This window comes from Eucyclogobius newberryi, unplaced genomic scaffold, assembly GCF_026437365.1.
Source record: "Eucyclogobius newberryi isolate DKJ021-1_F unplaced genomic scaffold, fEucNew1.0.hap1 SCAF_16, whole genome shotgun sequence".
In the NCBI taxonomy this organism is placed as follows: Eukaryota; Metazoa; Chordata; class Actinopteri; order Gobiiformes; family Gobiidae; genus Eucyclogobius; species Eucyclogobius newberryi.
In genome coordinates this window covers 3,810,557-3,831,814 of record NW_027315790.1, presented here as the reverse complement: position 1 = coordinate 3,831,814, position 21,258 = coordinate 3,810,557, and the positions used below count along the sequence as shown (strand labels likewise).

Sequence of the window (21,258 nt, the reverse complement as noted above, 5' to 3'; positions counted from 1 at the left end):
CCCTCATCTGCCTTAAGAGTGGGTCCAGTTCGCCTCAGTCGGTCCCTCATCTGCCTGAAGAGTGGGTCCAGTTCGCCTCAGTCGGTCCCTCATCTGCCTGAAGAGTGGGTCCAGCTCGCCTCAGACGGTCCCTCATCTGCCTGAAGAGTGGGTCCAGCTCGCCTCAGACGGTCCCTCATCTGCCTGAAGAGTGGGTCCAGTTCGCCTCAGTCGGTCCCTCATCTGCCTGAAGAGTGGGTCCAGTTCGCCTCAGTCGGTCCCTCATCTGCCTGAAGAGTGGGTCCAGCTCGAATCAGACGGTCCCTCATCTGCCTGAAGAGTGGGTCCAGCTCCAGTCTCCCTCGTGTCCGTCTGTCCGTCTGTGAGAGTCGGATCTCTCCTTCACTGGAACTCCTCCAGGTTTCTACGCTTTTTTCCCCAAAGAGGTTTTTTTTGTAGTTTTTCCTGGCCGAGAAGGAAGAGTCTAAGGACAGAGGACCCTGGGACATCGTCCCTCGCCACCACAGACATTGTCTGACTCCATCGCCACCACAGACATTGTTGATTCATTTCTCCCTGTGGCCCTCAGAGGCAACTGTTGTTGTGATTTTGGGCCTTACAAAAATAAATTGATTTGATTTGATTTGAGTACTAACAGCACTAACAGCACTAACAGTACTGTTAGTACTGTTTGTACTAACAGCACTAACAGTACTAACAGCACTAACAGTACTAACAGTACAAACAGTACTAACAGTACTAACAGCACTAACAGTACAACAGCACTAACAGTACTAACAGTACTAACAGTACAACAGCACTAACAGTACTAACAGCACTAACAGTACTAACAGTACTAACAGTACTAACAGTACTAACAGCACTAACAGTACTAACAGCACTAACAGTACAACAGCACTAACAGTACTAACAGCACTAACAGCACTAACAGCACTAACAGTACTAACAGTACTAACAGTACTAACAGCACTAACAGTACTAACAGCACTAACAGTACTAACAGTACTAACAGCACAACAGCACTAACAGTACTAACAGTACTAACAGTACTAACAGTACTAACAGCACTAACAGTACTAACAGCACTAACAGTACTAACAGTACTAACAGCACTAACAGTACAACAGCACTAACAGTACTAACAGCACTAACAGCACTAACAGTACAACAGCACTAACAGTACTAACAGCACTAACAGTACAACAGCACTAACAGTACTAACAGTACTAACAGCACTAACAGTACTAACAGCACTAACAGTACAACAGCACTAACAGTACTAACAGTACTAACAGTACTAACAGTACTAACAGCACTAACAGTACTAACAGCACTAACAGTACTAACAGTACTAACAGTACTAACAGTACTAACAGCACTAACAGTACTAACAGCACTAACAGTACTAACAGTACTAACAGCACTAACAGTACAACAGCACTAACAGTACTAACAGTACTAACAGCACTAACAGTACAACAGCACTAACAGTACAACAGCACTAACAGTACTAACAGCACTAACAGTACTAACAGCACTAACAGTACTAACAGTACAAACAGTACTAACAGTACTAACAGCACTAACAGTACAACAGCACTAACAGTACTAACAGTACTAACAGTACAACAGCACTAACAGTACTAACAGCACTAACAGTACTAACAGCACTAACAGTACTAACAGCACTAACAGCACTAACAGCACTAACAGCACTAACAGCACTAACAGTACTAACAGTACTAACAGCACTAACAGTACAACAGCACTAACAGTACTAACAGTACTAACAGTACTAACAGCACTAACAGCACTAACAGTACAACAGCACTAACAGTACAACAGCACTAACAGTACTAACAGTACAACAGCACTAACAGTACTAACAGTACTAACAGTACAAACAGTACTAACAGTACTAACAGCACTAACAGTACTAACAGTACTAACAGTACAACAGCACTAACAGTACTAACAGTACTAACAGTACAACAGCACTAACAGTACTAACAGTACTAACAGTACAACAGCACTAACAGTACTAACAGTACTAACAGTACAACAGCACTAACAGTACAAACAGCACTAACAGTACAAACAGCACTAACAGTACTAACAGCACTAACAGTACTAACAGTACAACAGCACTAACAGTACTAACAGCACTAACAGTACAACAGCACTAACAGTACTAACAGTACAAACAGTACTAACAGTACTAACAGTACAACAGCACTAACAGTACTAACAGTACTAACAGTACAACAGCACTAACAGTACTAACAGTACTAACAGCACTAACAGTACTAACAGTACTAACAGTACTAACAGTACTAACAGTACAACAGCACTAACAGTACTAACAGCACTAACAGTACTAACAGCACTAACAGTACTAACAGTACAAACAGTACTAACAGTACTAACAGCACTAACAGTACAACAGCACTAACAGTACTAACAGTACTAACAGTACAACAGCACTAACAGTACTAACAGCACTAACAGTACTAACAGTACTAACAGTACTAACAGTACTAACAGTACTAACAGCACTAACAGTACTAACAGTACTAACAGTACTAACAGTACTAACAGTACTAACAGTACTAACAGTACTAACAGTACTAACAGTACAACAGCACTAACAGTACAACAGCACTAACAGTACTAACAGCACTAACAGTACAACAGCACTAACAGTACTAACAGCACTAACAGCACTAACAGCACTAACAGTACTAACAGTACTAACAGTACTAACAGCACTAACAGTACTAACAGCACTAACAGTACTAACAGTACTAACAGCACAACAGCACTAACAGTACTAACAGTACTAACAGTACTAACAGTACTAACAGCACTAACAGTACTAACAGCACTAACAGTACTAACAGTACTAACAGCACTAACAGTACAACAGCACTAACAGTACTAACAGCACTAACAGCACTAACAGTACAACAGCACTAACAGTACTAACAGTACTAACAGCACTAACAGTACTAACAGCACTAACAGTACAACAGCACTAACAGTACTAACAGTACTAACAGTACTAACAGTACTAACAGCACTAACAGTACTAACAGCACTAACAGTACTAACAGTACTAACAGCACTAACAGTACTAACAGCACTAACAGTACTAACAGTACTAACAGCACTAACAGTACAACAGCACTAACAGTACTAACAGCACTAACAGCACTAACAGTACAACAGCACTAACAGTACTAACAGCACTAACAGTACTAACAGCACTAACAGTACAACAGCACTAACAGTACTAACAGCACTAACAGTACTAACAGCACTAACAGTACTAACAGTACAAACAGTACTAACAGTACTAACAGCACTAACAGTACAACAGCACTAACAGTACTAACAGTACTAACAGTACAACAGCACTAACAGTACTAACAGCACTAACAGTACTAACAGCACTAACAGTACTAACAGCACTAACAGTACTAACAGCACTAACAGCACTAACAGCACTAACAGCACTAACAGCACTAACAGTACTAACAGTACTAACAGCACTAACAGCACTAACAGTACAACAGCACTAACAGTACTAACAGTACTAACAGTACAAACAGTACTAACAGTACTAACAGCACTAACAGTACTAACAGTACTAACAGTACAACAGCACTAACAGTACTAACAGTACTAACAGTACAACAGCACTAACAGTACTAACAGTACTAACAGTACAACAGCACTAACAGTACTAACAGTACTAACAGCACTAACAGTACTAACAGTACTAACAGTACTAACAGTACTAACAGTACAACAGCACTAACAGTACTAACAGCACTAACAGTACAACAGCACTAACAGTACTAACAGTACAAACAGTACTAACAGTACTAACAGCACTAACAGTACTAACAGCACTAACAGTACTAACAGCACTAACAGTACTAACAGCACTAACAGCACTAACAGCACTAACAGCACTAACAGCACTAACAGTACTAACAGTACTAACAGCACTAACAGCACTAACAGTACAACAGCACTAACAGTACTAACAGTACTAACAGTACAAACAGTACTAACAGTACTAACAGCACTAACAGTACTAACAGTACTAACAGTACAACAGCACTAACAGTACTAACAGTACTAACAGTACAACAGCACTAACAGTACTAACAGTACTAACAGTACAACAGCACTAACAGTACTAACAGTACTAACAGTACAACAGCACTAACAGTACAAACAGCACTAACAGTACAAACAGCACTAACAGTACTAACAGCACTAACAGTACTAACAGTACAACAGCACTAACAGTACTAACAGCACTAACAGTACAACAGCACTAACAGTACTAACAGTACAAACAGTACTAACAGTACTAACAGTACAACAGCACTAACAGTACTAACAGTACTAACAGTACAACAGCACTAACAGTACTAACAGTACTAACAGCACTAACAGTACTAACAGTACTAACAGTACTAACAGTACTAACAGTACAACAGCACTAACAGTACTAACAGCACTAACAGTACAACAGCACTAACAGTACTAACAGTACAAACAGTACTAACAGTACTAACAGTACAACAGCACTAACAGTACTAACAGTACTAACAGTACAACAGCACTAACAGTACTAACAGTACTAACAGTACTAACAGCACTAACAGTACTAACAGTACTAACAGTACTAACAGTACTAACAGTACAACAGCACTAACAGTACTAACAGTACTAACAGCACTAACAGTACTAACAGCACTAACAGTACAACAGCACTAACAGTACTAACAGTACAAACAGTACTAACAGTACTAACAGCACTAACAGTACTAACAGCACTAACAGCACTAACAGTACAAACAGTACTAACAGTACAACAGCACTAACAGTACAACAGCACTAACAGCACTAACAGCACTAACAGTACTAACAGTACTAACAGTACAACAGCACTAACAGTACAACAGCACTAACAGTACTAACAGTACTAACAGTACTAACAGTACTAACAGCACTAACAGTACTAACAGCACTAACAGCACTAACAGTACTAACAGTACTAACAGTAAGTAAGTAAGTAAGTAAATTTTATTTATATAGCACCTTTCACAGACAGAGGTCACAAAGTGCTTCACAAAACACAGAATAAAACAATAAAAACACAAAAAACTTACAGTGAACAATACATATACAACAATATACAGTAAAATCAGTCCGTAAAACAAGTGCATTTAAATGTGGGCCCTTCTATTTGTGCGGGTCAAGATCCTCACTGCAGAGTTCTGGACCAGCTGCAGACGAGAGAGTTCCTTCTTGTTAAGACAGGAAAACAAACTGTTACAATAGTCTAAACGTGAAGACACAAATGCATGAATTATAAGTTCCAGGTCATTTTGAGACACCATTTTCCTGAGCTTAGAGATTTTCCTCAACTGAAAGAAACAGTTCCTCGTCAACAGCTTGGAGTGGTGCTCTAAAGACATGTCTTTGTCAAAGACAACACCCAAGTTTCTAAGACTTGGTTTAGCAGTCTGACCTAAAACACCCAAGTACTGGTTTATCCCTGGAATGGCATCATCAGTAACTACAACAACATCAGTACTAACAGCACTAACAGTACAACAGCACTAACAGTACTAACAGCACTAACAGCACTAACAGTACTGACAGTACTAACAGTACTAACAGCACTAACAGTACTGACAGTACTAACAGTACTAACAGCACTAACAGTACTGACAGTACTAACAGTACTAACAGCACTAACAGTACAACAGCACTAACAGTACAACAGCACTAACAGTACTAACAGCACTAACAGTACTAACAGCACTAACAGCACTAACAGTACTAACAGTACTAACAGCACTAACAGTACAACAGCACTAACAGTACTAACAGTACTAACAGTACTAACAGTACTAACAGCACTAACAGCACTAACAGCACTAACAGCACTAACAGCACTAACAGTACTAACAGTACTAACAGCACTAACAGTACAACAGCACTAACAGTACTAACAGCACTAACAGTACTAACAGTACTAACAGTACTAACAGCACTAACAGCACTAACAGCACTAACAGCACTAACAGTACAACAGCACTAACAGTACTAACAGCACTAACAGTACTAACAGCACTAACAGTACTAACAGTACTAACAGTACTAACAGTACAAACAGCACTAACAGTACAACAGCACTAACAGTACTAACAGTACAAACAGTACAACAGCACTAACAGTACTAACAGTACTAACAGTACTAACAGTACTAACAGTACTAACAGTACTAACAGTACAACAGCACTAACAGTACTAACAGCACTAACAGTACTAACAGTACAACAGCACTAACAGTACTAACAGTACTAACAGCACTAACAGTACTAACAGTACTAACAGTACTAACAGTACAACAGCACTAAGTACTAACAGCACTAACAGTACTAACAGTACTAACAGTACTAACAGTACTAACAGCACTAACAGTACTAACAGCACTAACAGCACTAACAGTACTAACAGTACTAACAGTAAGTAAGTAAGTAAGTAAATTTTATTTATATAGCACCTTTCACAGACAGAGGTCACAAAGTGCTTCACAAAACACAGAATAAAACAATAAAAACACAAAAAACTTACAGTGAACAATACATATACAACAATATACAGTAAAATCAGTCCGTAAAACAAGTGCATTTAAATGTGGGCCCTTCTATTTGTGCGGGTCAAGATCCTCACTGCAGAGTTCTGGACCAGCTGCAGACGAGAGAGTTCCTTCTTGTTAAGACAGGAAAACAAACTGTTACAATAGTCTAAACGTGAAGACACAAATGCATGAATTATAAGTTCCAGGTCATTTTGAGACACCATTTTCCTGAGCTTAGAGATTTTCCTCAACTGAAAGAAACAGTTCCTCGTCAACAGCTTGGAGTGGTGCTCTAAAGACATGTCTTTGTCAAAGACAACACCCAAGTTTCTAAGACTTGGTTTAGCAGTCTGACCTAAAACACCCAAGTACTGGTTTATCCCTGGAATGGCATCATCAGTAACTACAACAACATCAGTACTAACAGCACTAACAGTACAACAGCACTAACAGTACTAACAGCACTAACAGCACTAACAGTACTGACAGTACTAACAGTACTAACAGCACTAACAGTACTGACAGTACTAACAGTACTAACAGCACTAACAGTACAACAGCACTAACAGCACTAACAGTACAACAGCACTAACAGTACTAACAGTACAACAGCACTAACAGTACTAACAGCACTAACAGTACTAACAGCACTAACAGTACTAACAGTACTAACAGTACAACAGCACTAACAGTACTAACAGTACTAACAGTACTAACAGCACTAACAGTACTAACAGCACTAACAGTACTAACAGTACTAACAGTACTAACAGTACTAACAGCACTAACAGTACTGACAGTACTAACAGTACTAACAGTACTAACAGTACAACAGCACTAACAGTACTAACAGCACTAACAGTACTAACAGTACTAACAGTACTAACAGTACAACAGCACTAACAGCACTAACAGCACTAACAGTACTAACAGTACTAACAGTACAACAGCACTAACAGTACTAACAGCACTAACAGTACTAACAGTACAACAGCACTAACAGCACTAACAGTACTAACAGTACTAACAGTACTAACAGTACAACAGCACTAACAGCACTAACAGCACTAACAGAAACAGAAATTGTGGCCTAGGATTTCTTCTAACGGCAAATTAAACATTAAATTTGGGCATTCGATCTGTGACAGAGGCCGGACAGAACTTTCATGGAGACATTTTCTATCATTGCACATAAGTTATATTTTACAGCTTTTAATGACAATCTTGGACTTAAAGGGACGTTTGGCCTATGATTATTAGACATAGTCCAGTCGCTTGTTGAATGCTGTATTCACATTGATGGCTCTAAGCTTCGTCCAGTGTTCACACAGGTTGTTCGTGCTTTGATTCCCGTTCGCTGTGTTTGTGCCGCTTGATTCGACCAAAATAGTGGAAAGGCATCGTACTTTACGCCTCATTCACGCCTCATTCACGCCATTTTGGTTACACGTCAATGCGCCTCTACATAGGCTTAAGATAGAAAATGCTGTGGTGGTGTTCAATGTGTCTACAGAGGTGTCCACATTAAAGACGCCAACACAGTCTCATGAAGGACCAGCTCGTTCCTGTGAGGAACACACATAAAACCCACAGTTTTAGCGGCGCTGCCTTGGGGGAAGTATGGCAGCTCGACCACATCCTCTGATTCCTCCGACTTTCCCCATCAACAATGTTCAATATTTTAGGTCCCCAGATGCCTGGCTCCTGCTGCACCAGTGGTGACCCCCTCAGTCCCGTACCTGGCTGGATGACCCCTTGAGTCTACAGTCCATCTGTAAATGATGCGTGTCAGTCCTGGACCATCTACATTAGCGCTTCGCTGTATCCATGACCCGCTTTGAGAAATTATTATTATAACTAGAGGTGCGCAAATCGATCGGCCGCGATCACAGCAAAAATCACATGATCAGTGATCTGCAAAATGGGCCAATCAGACACTAATCACACTTTACACGTCATAACATTTGTCTTGTAGATGATCTGTAAGTTTGCAGTTCTGTTGTTTATCCTTATGAAACACCCTGATGTGGTCCTTTAATCACAGATACAAGCGCTCGAAATGAGTTTCCTCCACCGGGTGGCTGGGCGCTTCCTTAGAGATAGGGGGAAGAGCTCAGTCACACGGGGGCAGCTCGGAGTAGAGCCTCTGCTCCTCCAGCTGAGGTGGCTCGGGCATCTGTTCCGGAGCCTCCTGGGCCCCTCCCTGGGGAGGCGTTTCAGGCATGTCCCACAGTGAAGAGGCCCCGGGGAAGACCCAGGACACGCTGGAGAGACTATGTCTCTCGGCTGGCCTGGGAGCACATCGGGATCCCCCCGGAGGAGTTAGAAGAAGTGTCTGGGGAGAAGGAAGTCTGGGAGTCCCTGCTTAGACTGCTGCCCCTGTGACCCGGCCCCGGATAAGCTGAAGAAGATGGATGGATGGATGGGTCTCACCAGCGCCACAAATTTAAATACATCCAGATGAATCCAGATGTCAATCAGTCCCATCTTTTTAATTAATTTATGTCATTTATTATTTACTTCCCTCCAGCGCCTCTCGAGTTTGACACGTCTAATGAAGGTTGAAGGCAAATATTGCTAAACACCGCCACAGATTAGGGTTCTCCTTGAGTTGTTTGCAATCAGGTCCATAATATTAATATAGAAGGCCATCCAAAGCCATCTTTGTCTTTACAGCTTCAGTTTGAAATCAACATGGAAACTCCCCTCCTATGTTTGCTTCTGGATGATGAATAGTAATATTTTTTTGTTTTGTTCCATTTTAATTCTCCCACATTTGGCACATTAATGAGTGGATGAGTTTATGTACAAAGCAGACAACACGGAGCGTAATGTCATGTCACAACCATCAGTCCCATGTGACCACATCCTGAACTCACATTCCCCACATTGATGGCTCCACCTCTTGTCGCTGTTCAGTTCTGTGTTTTGCATTTTCCTGATGATCACCTCTGCCTTATTCTCACAGATGTGCTCTTTCTCTTCTCAAATCACCTTCTTATGGGAAATTTCAGTGTTGTCTCCATCTTTTCCTTCCGTGACTCCAGAATCATATCCTTTACCTCCGTCCACAGCTCCACCACCTTGGCCCTCAGCACCTGTAACTGATGCACACTTTGTCTCCTCCTCTGGCTTTCAGCTCCTTTATGTCAGATTCAATTTGGTCGTATTGGGCTGCGCCAGGCCCCGCTCTTGATGTCGTGTCCCGATGCATTTCACGCATCATAAGGGCCAACTCTTGTTAAGTTATCTACTCTCCTCATTTTGACGGGCAAGTCCCTGGAGAGTCCACACAGGGCCGTTCAAGTTTAGCATCGGAGGGATGGCCGCCCGCAGCCGCACAGGGCCAGTTAGCCATGTTAGCCTTGTTCACTTGTGAGACGCTCTGTTTTCCACCTAAACACCTCGTCCCAGCTTGCACGCTCATGTACTACATAACAGAGTAGCAGCCCGTGCAAAAAGGTTAGATTGAGCCTGAGTGCCGGCTCTACAGGACACAACAATGACACAAGCAGAAGTGTGTGCGTGAGAGCGTGAGAGCGTGAGAGCGTGTCCTCTCTCTGGAGGAGAGCTCACAGCGGCGTGGAGCCTATTATAACAGAACTACGCTTTGTTGAACAAACTAATGATACGCCATACACTCAGTAGAAGTGCGGTTGGATTTGTGTGTGCCCACTACAAATTGAGTGCTGATGATGCATATCATATCTCCTTTCTCTCAGTTTAGACGTGCACAAACTTTACTCTCCCATTTCCCCATTGTCACTTTCATTCCTCTTTAGTAACTCTCTCACAGCAGACTCTGAACAGATACGGGCATCAAGGTCAGGGGGAAAGAGCTGGCACAGCACGTTCTGCTGGTGTAAAGCTAAATAATGAAGGTCATTTGATGACAAGCTACCTCATATTCACGGAGACGTAAAAGAGCGAATTAATGAAAATGCAAACGGACGTCAATGTAGCCAACCAGTTTAAGATTTTAACATCTTTGTTTAGGTCTTTCCAGGTCAGAGACACAGATTTTCCACCTCCTTCAAATGACTCCACTGTTTATCATCTGCCAGTTGGGCCTGTACAGGAACCTCCGGCACAACACAACACTCCATATGTTCTGATGTGAGGGGTGGTCAAATTATACACACACAATTTATACTTCTAGCACGAAATCTTTACTCCTACCTGAGTAACATTTGTATTTAAGTAACAGTACTCTTACTCTTCCCAGTGTGAGTCTATGAGCTCCATATGACATCATTTCTGCTACTCCTTAAAGTATGATTTGTTTTTACTCATTGTTGTGGTCTTTTCTGTAAAAAATATCATGCTCCATATTTTGTTCTTCCAATGACATCAACTTCAAATTAAAGATGAAATGTTTCTTCCAGCAGTGTTGCAATTACTCTGCCACCCTTTCAATATTTACTACAAGGGAAAATACCTGTATATTAGATTATTTTAGACACTTCAGACCGTTTGCTTGATTAAATAGTTTCAAGTGTGTTCTGATGCTGCTTTGCCTCATGTGTGAGAGAATGTCGTAAGAGACGAGGAGACGGCGGCGATGGGGAGACGCTACACTATGGGTCAAAGGGCAGACAGAGAGTACCTGGAAGGTCCATGGGAAGGCAGATGAGAGACTTGTTCTTGTGCGGGGGCCCGTGGCTGGTGTTGGCGAGCAGACACATCCAGTCGGCCTGAGTGCCGTTTGTGGTCCACATTTTGCCTCCGTTGATGACATAGTCGTCGCCTTTCCTCACGGCCTGAGTCCGGACGCCTGCACCACAAGCTCAGGTCACGCTCTTACACATTCAAACCAAGAGAACAAAAACAACCATCTTAAATAAATCTGTAATTATGTACAGTTAATTTAGTGTTATTACTGAAAACAAAAACACATGTTTTCACTTTTATGTAAGAAAAGTGCTTTCACTGACATATAATAAAATATATTTAACATCAAGCAGACAAATATGTTACATGATACATTTACTCTTCATTCCGCCTCCCTTGCTCTCATCACCGCACGTCAAAATCTGTTATAATATGTGTAAGAGTCAATTTGGAAAGAAAAGACTTACTGGAGACATCGGAGCCGGCTCCCGCCTCACTCACGCCCAGACAGGACACTTTGTCCCCCAGGATGGACGGGAGCAGGAACTCGCTCTTCAAAGCCTCAGAGCCAAACCTGAGCAAGCACAGACGAGACATCAGAGACCGACAGACCATAAATATGTTTTCTTTATCCTCAAGGATCTCATGAGTCACCCTGTCATTTCAATCCGTCAAATTGTATTACTTTGTTGAGTGATGTTTTTTTATTTTAAATCTGTCTATATTCCAACTGCTATAATGTAGATTTCTTCAATACTTGCTAATAATGCATGCAATAATTTATACAAATATATATATATATATATATATATATATATATATATATATATATATATATATATATATATATATAGTACAATAGTACAGAGCAGTGGGGAAACGAGTAAATGAAGTATTCACGTGGTCATACCTAGCCAGCGCGGGCGTGGCCATGTCGGTCTGCACTCCGATGGCCATGGGCACGCCTCCACAGCGGATGTGTCCCAGCTCCTCTGCCACAGCCATGCTGTAGCTGAAGTCCAGCCCCAGCCCACCGTACTCTGCAAGACACACATGGAGGTCACCACAAGACACCAGACACATGGACAAAGACACAGACCAACTAAAGTCCAGAACAACGACCTCTGCACTCTTGGGTCCGTCAGTCTCAAACCCTTCAGCGTTACACAAGCAACGCTGAGCTGCTTAAACAACAATCCCTTCTTTAACCACAGGAGCCGTTTAAATTTATACTAACCTTTGCCAAACCTTGAACTAATATCTATGCACACTTTTCCTTTTAATGAGGTTAATGTTTTCAATAGCAAAAAAATATTTTTCTTATCAAATTTTTGCAAATTATTTTAGTATTGATGTAAATCTTAAGCTTTGTAGGCTTAGTTTTCAACTTCAAAAATGTACAGAGGCAGCGTTATCAAAACAAAAGATTCTGAACAGCTATCCAAATTACTATGTTATACTATAAGAATTTGAAAATTCATAATCACTTTTTGATCACTTATAAACTTTAATCAACATTAGTCTACGTACACCTTAGCTTTTAGTTAGGCACATTTTAGCCTAATTTGCCACACAGTTAGCGCAGAACCAAACAAATAGATATCACTAAAACCGTTTACATCAAATGACTGGATTAAAATTAACTCACAAAGCCATTAGCTAAAATGCAACAAAGACGGTTTTAGTAACTTTGTACACAAGATAAGTTTACTCTAAAGAATGTTACTGTGTTCTGCATGTTCATTTCATTGTTTTATAGCTCGTCTTGTTAATGTTAATGCTACACGATGGCTGCATCATTCCGGATCTTTTTCTCGGATTAACTCTGACTCAGAATGCATGATGCCGATTGGTCGAACACTGGTGCAAAACCAACCCAAACAAGACAAACTCAGTTCCATCAGGTCTTCAAGAAAGGAATGACCTCAACCCAGGAGATGAGAAAAAGGCCTCATCTCTGGCCTAGCAATGCTAAGCTAACCCACGGTACAAAGAACATTCCAGAGAGACACGCCCGCGGAAGCTAACTTTTCTCTCCCATAAATAAGAATTCTGTGCCCGTTTTTAGACGTGATTAAAACTAATTCATGCAAACTCAAGCAAAGGACCTTTTTGCAACTTTTCAAGTCCAGGACAGTCTGTTCAGACCAGCCTCATCCGTGAATCTGCCCTTTTTATCTGAGGAACGCCTCAGAGCCAAAGAGAACTCAGAGCACTGAACCTGATCCAGTGCTTCTTCAGCCTGACACTGTCCGTGCCCTGCCCAGCGTGTGGACCGAGCTGCAGCGTGACCCCTGAGTGACCCCTGGAGGGAACACGAAGGCTCTCAGACACACACAGGCCCATCTCCTCACTGCTTCTGGTTCTGGTCGTATGATGCACTTCACAGGCTGATAATATCGTCCTAGAATTAACTCTAACACACAACTAGATCTAGAACAATCATGTCCAGCCTCTCCATCTGTTATGGACTCATTTGCATATTCCATATTCATATATCTGTTTAGTTATTTGGTCAATAAATCTTCATAAACCACATTTGGTAAAGTGTTCATTCAATTCCAGAAAATGGGTCAATGTCACTTTTACATTCACACAAACCTTCAGATTAACAAGCAACATTATGTTTTACAGTTGGATCGCTGCAGCTGCTGCAGTGATGCAGTCGCTGCAGCAGCTGTTGTGGAGTCCAAAGACAAAGCTCTGGATTTACCGGTCACTCTACGTTCTGACCTCACCTATGGTCTTGAGCTTTGGGTAGTGACCGAAAGGACAAAATCACAGATACAAGCGGTCGAAATGAGTTTCCTCCACCGGGTGGCTGGGCGCTCCCTTAGAGATAGGGGGAGGAGCTCAGTCACACGGGGGGAGCTCGGAGTAGAGCCGTTGCTCCTCCAGCTGAGGTGGCTCGGGCTTCTGTTCCGGAGCCTCCTGGGCCCCTCCCTGGGGAGGTGTTTCGGGCATGTCCCACCGGGAAGAGGCCCCAGGGAAGACCCAGGACACGCTAGAGGGAATATGTCTCTGGGCTGGCCTGGGAACGCCTCAGCCTCAACCCGGCTCCGGATAAACAGAAGAAGATGGACAAGTGGGTGAGCTCGTAGTTTCGGGAACAGACGAGGTGTGAGCGGGAGCAGGGTTAGGGGGTTAGGGGGTTAGGGGGAGCAGATACATCGGGACTTAAAGATGCCACTTGATGCTATTTTTCCCGTGTTACAGGTTCAGAGTGCTTCCTGGAGGATGGGCTGAAACAGGAAAGCACGCCCCATCCATCTGCTCATCCGAGGGGAATGATAAAGACTGTTCTCTAGCTAAAGACTGCAGACTTCAATAAAGAACACTTATACAAGGCACCAATAGCACTGTAGGTATTGAAGATTAAAAGCTCTGAAAAGTGGATTTTGCAGGATATGGGCCCTTTAAAAGGACCACAGCAGAGCGTTTTAACCAAAAGGGTTTCATAAGAAGATTAAATTACAAATTACACCACTGCAATAACTTACAGATCATCTACCTCAAGGCAAACGTGATGACTAAGACAAGTATGATTGGTGCGTTTGATCGGCCCATTTTGCAGATGTTGATACCGATCACATGATTTTTTTCACAGAATGAGTAATACATTTTCTCTTAAGATTCTCAATTCAATGGGATCAGAGGCTCAGGGGTAAAATTTAAGGCATTATCACTTTGAAATACCACTGTTGCCATCAGAGGACGTAAATTTGACCGTTATTATTAGTATTATTTTATTTTGTCTTACGCTAGCTGTTTTTATTTTATCTTTATCTTTATTTTTCCCTCCATTCCTTATTAAGAAATGAGAGGTTTTGTCTATAGGAGTTTTTGTTTATAAGAATTCTTCTATTAAGAGTGTTTTTTAAACTTCCTTTCCTCTGTATCTACTGCGTTGGAACAATGACATTTCCCAGACAATAAAGGAATATCTTATCTTATCTTAAAGCAGCCCAGGCAATAAGACTAGCTATTAACAAGACTTGCTTTGAAGTGCAGGACATTAGAGCGCTGAAATGATCTGAAGGAACCCGGTGAAGGTTCTGGATCAAGACCTGATGACGTCATGCTATGGAACCTAGCGTTTAGAGCATATGGGCCCTGGAAGAAGAAGAATCAGGTACAGAACCAGAGACATGGTCAGGTGTCAACACCGCCCAGAAGAAGGCCCACCGCCAACAACAAATATGGCCACTCAATAATACACTTCAAAGTAAACTCCATGTATACAAGATAGGAGTGAGGACCTTTAGTTTCCTTATTATAATTAGATTGTGAAGTGGATTCCAGCCATGCAGAGTCGGGTGCAAAGGTCTCTCTTACCCACTGGCTTGTTCACTCCCAGGAAACCAGCGTTCCCCAGAATCTTGAAGACTTTGTGGGCGGGGAAAATGCCCTCTTTCTCCCACTGGTCAACATGAGGGTTGATCTCCTGGTCAATGATCTAGACAAACATCAGGCGATATATTACAAGTAGAAACAGTTTAAATACAGAGTTATGATGCATGAAGTGTCCTGGTGAAAAAAGGCCTTGCTTGCACCAGGACACAGGGGATTACATTTCAATGAATAGAAATCAGGATGAGAGAACGCCGCTTATAAAAACAATCAATGACTGTATAAGTAGTTCTCATCAGTGTACAGCGTACACAAAGCCCCTGATTACACTAGAGCTGAGGGTGTCAGTGTTAGAGATGAAACCCTTTACTCTGGATGAATAATACATATTCAGTTTATCAAACATTCCTCGACCTCCACTGGGCTATAAGTGCTTTACGTGACTCAAACACTGAAAACAGCCCTAGGACTCGGCTGCACTGGGGACTGGACTGTTTTTGGGGTTGGACCTTCAGGTATTAGAATTTGCGTGACGCTTTGCTCGACTTGGCAACAACGTGCAAAACGGAAAACATTAGATTTAGATTAGCGCATAGGAAGCCATGGAGTCTGGAGCAGGGGCCCAGATTGTGCAACAAACACAGTGGGCGGAGTGTACGTGGCCCCGTGACCCTGTCTGAAGTTCTGTTTTTAGCCTCTGAATCCTTCCACAGGAAGTCACAGATGATTCAAAATACTGTGGTTAATGTGTCATAGCAGTTAGTTTTAAACACTTTGGCACAGTTTAGTTCACTGGGGCTAAAGTCAGCACAACCGACGCCCTCGTGAACCGACGCCCTCGTGAACCGACGCCCTCGTGAACCGACGCCCTCGTGAACCGACACCCTCGCGAACCGACACCCTCATGAACCGACGCCCTCATGAACCGACGCCCTCATGAACCGACACCCTCATGATGGTTCTAGGCTTTACACAAAGTCACAAGTGTGACCATAAATAAATATCTGACCATATGACACGTCCTTGAATGGTACATGGACCTGTACGAAGGCCAGGTAAGTCCTCTTCTCAGTATGTAGGTATGTGGCCCGCCTGTGACCGCCTGTTGGCCCTCCTGTGACCGCCTGTTGGCCCTCCTGTGAACGCCTGTTGGCCCGCCTGTTGGACCGCCTGTTGGCCCGCCTGTTGGACCGCCTGTTGGACCGCCTGTTGGACCGCCTGTTGGACCGCCTGTTGGCCCGCCTGTGACCGCCTGTGACCGCCTGCTGGCCCTCCTGAGACTGCCTGCTGGCCCGCCTGTGACCGCCTGCTGGCCCGCCTGTGACCACCTTTTGGACCGCCTGTTGGCCCGCCTGTGACCGCCTGCTGGCCCTCCTGAGACCGCCTGCTGGCCCGCCTGAGACCGCCTGCTGGCCCGCCTGCTGGCCCGCCTGAGACCGCCTGCTGGCCCGCCTGTGACCGCCTGCTGGCCCGCCTGTGACCACCTGCTGGCCCGCCTGCTGGCCCTCCTGTGACCGCCTGCTGGCCCACATGTGACCGCCTGCTAGCCCGCCTGCTGGCCCGCCTGTGACCGCCTGCTGGCCCGCCTGTGACCGCCTGCTGGCCCGCCTGTGACCGCCTGTGACCGCCTGTGACCGCCTGCTGGCCCGCCTGTTGGACCGCCTGTGACCTCCTTCTGCTCCCGGGAGGTCCAAGTCGGGTCATAAATATTTGCATGGCATCATTCAAAATGCTCGTTGCTCGCCCGACTGTATGAGATGATACAGATGATACAGATGATACAGATGATACAGATGATACAGATGATACAGATGATACAGATGATACAGATGATACAGATGATACAGATTGTGAAACATGCCCAGAAAGTTCAGATACATCACCGTTTCCTCCTTAATTAACACAGTTATAACATGGAATATCAACATTTGATGAAACCCTTTCAATAACTTCAATTCTGACATATCAGAACATAATAGTATGTGGTTTAGCATGAATCCAGTAACAGACTGACCACATGGGGGTTGTGTACACACAGGTGACCGCTCCCCTGTGCAGGTGACCGCTCCCCTGTGCAGGTGACCGCTCCCCTGTGCAGGTGACCGCTCCCCTGTGCAGGTGACCGCTCCCCTGTGCAGGTGACCGCTCCCCTGCACAGCAGCACTGACCAGCAGAGGTCAGAGGTCACAGCTTGTGGGTTCACTTTCGCCTCATTTTGACACTCTTAAAACCTGAATATCTCCCCTGTTTGGGATAATTAAATTATTCCAAACATATTGCACTCTGGTCCATGACCTTATGACCTTTATGGTGTAAATCTAGTGTAAATCTGACCCTTTTGACATTTCTTCTGATGTACCCACTTCTTTAGCTTTATAGCAATTCCTGGTGTTTTATTACATTGTTGTTGTGCTATTTGGGCTCAGTTGTGGCATTCATTCATTTTTTAAAATTAAAAATGGATGAATACAATATAAGTTGCTCATTACTTTCCATTGTAGTTTCAGAAACATGGACTCTCTTCTGCAGTCACTATTACGACACGAGAACCTGTCATGAGGCACACTGATTAGTGTCAGAATACAGCGGATAAAATACTATAATAATAGTCCAGAATAAATAAATAAATAAATAGATTAAGAAAGCTATAAATCCATAAATTAATAAATGAGTGTGTAGTCTGACCATTTGTAGTCTATAATCTGGCTATTTAGTATTTTAATAGCTGAGGGAACAAAACTGCCCCTGTATCTCAGTTTTGCATAAAGGGGCAGGTCTCACTCACAGTCACCCCCACAGTCACCTCCACAGTCACCCACAGTCACCTCCACAGTCACCCCCACAGTCACCCACAGTCACCCCCACAGTCACCCAGTCACCTCCACAGTCACCCCCACAGTCACCTCCACAGTCACCCCCACAGTCACCCACAGTCACCCACAGTCACCCCCACAGTCACCCCCACAGTCACCCCCACAGTCACCCCCACAGTCACCTCCACAGTCACCCCCACAGTCACCCCCACAGTCACCTCCACAGTCACCCACACAGTCACCCCCACAGTCACCCACACAGTCACCCACACAGTCACCTCCACAGTCACCCCCACAGTCACCTCCACATTCACCTCCACAGTCACCTCCACAGTCACCTCCACAGTCACCCACACAGTCACCCACACAGTCACCTCCAGTCACCCACACAGTCACCCACACAGTCACCCCCACAGTCACCCCCACAGTCACCTCCACAGTCACCCCCACAGTCACCCCCACAGTCACCCCCACAGTCACCCACAGTCACCCACAGTCACCCTCACAGTCACCCTCACAGTCACCCTCACAGTCACCCACAGTCAGTCCCACAGTCACCCTCAGTCACCCTCAGTCACCTCCACAGTCACCTCCACAGTCACACCCAGTCGCCTCTACAGTCACCTCCACAGTCACCCCCCACAGTCACCCCCACAGTCACCTCCACAGTCACCCCCACAGTCACCCACAGTCACCCCCACAGTCACCTCCACAGTCACCCCCACAGTCACCTCCACAGTCACCTCCACAGTCACCCCCACAGTCACCTCCACAGTCACCCACAGTCACCCACAGTCACCCACAGTCACCTCCACAGTCACCCCCACAGTCACCCACAGTCACCCATAGTCACCCCCACAGTCACCTCCACAGTCACCTCCACAGTCACCCCCACAGTCACCCCCACAGTCACCTCCACAGTCACCTCCACAGTCACCCCCACAGTCACCCACACAGTCACCCACACAGTCACCCACACAGTCACCCACACAGTCACCTCCACAGTCACCCCCACAGTCACCTCCAGTCACCTCCACATTCACCCCCACAGTCACCTCCACAGTCACCCACACAGTCACCCACACAGTCACCCACACAGTCACCTCCACAGTCACCCACACAGTCACCTCCAGTCACCCACACAGTCACCCACACAGTCACCCCCACAGTCACCTCCACAGTCACCCCCACAGTCACCCCCACAGTCACCCCCACAGTCACCCACAGTCACCCACAGTCACCCTCACAGTCACCCTCACAGTCACCCTCACAGTCACCCTCACAGTCACCCACAGTCAGTCCCACAGTCACCCTCAGTCACCCTCAGTCACCTCCACAGTCACCTCCACAGTCACACCCAGTCGCCTCTACAGTCACCTCCACAGTCACCCCCCACAGTCACCCCCACAGTCACCCACAGTCACCCCCACAGTCACCTCCACAGTCACCTCCACAGTCACCCCCACAGTCACCTCCACAGTCACCTCCACAGTCACCTCCACAGTCACCTCCACAGTCACCCCAAGTCGCCTCTACAGTCACCCCCACAGTCACCCCCACAGTCACCCCCACAGTCAGCTGCGCATGCGCAGGCCCTGTGGGCTCGTGCCTGGGCTGGAGATGACAGAGTTGACAGTACCTTCCGCAGAGAGTCCTTGAGAGCCAGGTGCTCGTGTGAGTAGATCAGATGGTCCACGAGAGCCCCCGAGGGCTCTCCACCGGACGAGGCAGTTGTACCGGAGACTTTACCGGAGGCTTGCTCGGACAGCGCGCGGACCAGAGCTGGAAATTGCCCGAAGAAGAGCCGTGTTCTGGAGAGAATACTGTGGCCGCAGCGGAGCTGAGTGCGGAGCGCCATTTCCGCAACAACAAACCATGCGCATGCGCAGTGTCGCTCCTCCTAGCGTGTCTCGTGAATATACGTCATGATCTATTAATATGTATATATATATATATATATATATATATATATATATATATATATATATATATATATATATAATACGCTCATAATATGATCCGCGTTCGTCTTCTTTTTTGTTCTAACCCTACTTTATTTATTAATTTACAAACCCAATGAAACAAATAAGATAGTTCCAGCATTCACAAACAAATGATATTACAAAAAACTGATAAATAAATACAGGTACAGTCAGAAAATCAAAGATAACTGTCGAGAGGAAGATTAATATTGTCAGTGAGGTACTTTATGATGTTGATTGCCTTTTTCTTGTCAGTTTTGTGTAGAAGAGGGATGTATTTGACCATTACAGTACAAACAATCAAGATACAAATGGCAAATGGTTTGTAAAACGGTCTGAACAGTTACAGAAGGAGCAAAGTGAATTCATGAAATCTTTGAAGAATATTTCTACAAGGGCAGATTTTGTGAACAGTTTTGAATATGATTTTCCTCAGTTTAAGATAAGATAAGATAAGACTTTATTTGTCCACACAATGGGGAAATGTCGGTGTTGCAACGCAGTCAATACAGAAGAAAAGAACAGATAACACTCTTATTGGAAAAAAAACCTCTTATAAACAAAACCCCTATGTACAGAACCTCTCATATTCTTGATAGGGAATAGAGAAAAAAATAAAATGAAAAATGAAAAAGATAAATAAAAGAAAAAGAAAAAAACAAGCTAACATAAGACAAAAAATACTAATCATAGTGGTAATGTAAACACTCTTATTTACAGCAGTTATATGCACATGAATATGACATTATTGCGTATGAGTATTGCACATGAATATGACATTATTGCGTATGAGTATTGCACATGAATATGACATTATTGCGTATGAGTATTG

General features: G+C 44.1%; 1 protein-coding gene across 1 annotated transcript in view; it reads right to left on the bottom strand.

Annotated features, from left to right (window-relative positions):
• The window catches only part of LOC140361577 (probable acyl-CoA dehydrogenase 6), a 39,121-nt gene extending 18,790 nt beyond the window's left edge, over positions 1 to 20,331 (bottom strand). The window contains exons 1-5 of the mRNA XM_072447297.1: positions 20,084 to 20,331; positions 15,617 to 15,737; positions 12,192 to 12,321; positions 11,749 to 11,855; positions 11,277 to 11,444 (exon numbers count right to left, since the gene is read on the bottom strand). Coding sequence (XP_072303398.1) covers positions 11,277 to 11,444; positions 11,749 to 11,855; positions 12,192 to 12,321; positions 15,617 to 15,737; positions 20,084 to 20,302 — 745 coding nt within the window. The 5' untranslated portion in view covers positions 20,303 to 20,331. The remainder of the gene's footprint in view (positions 1 to 11,276; positions 11,445 to 11,748; positions 11,856 to 12,191; positions 12,322 to 15,616; positions 15,738 to 20,083) is intronic.
• Positions 20,332 to 21,258: the final 927 nt, after the last annotated feature.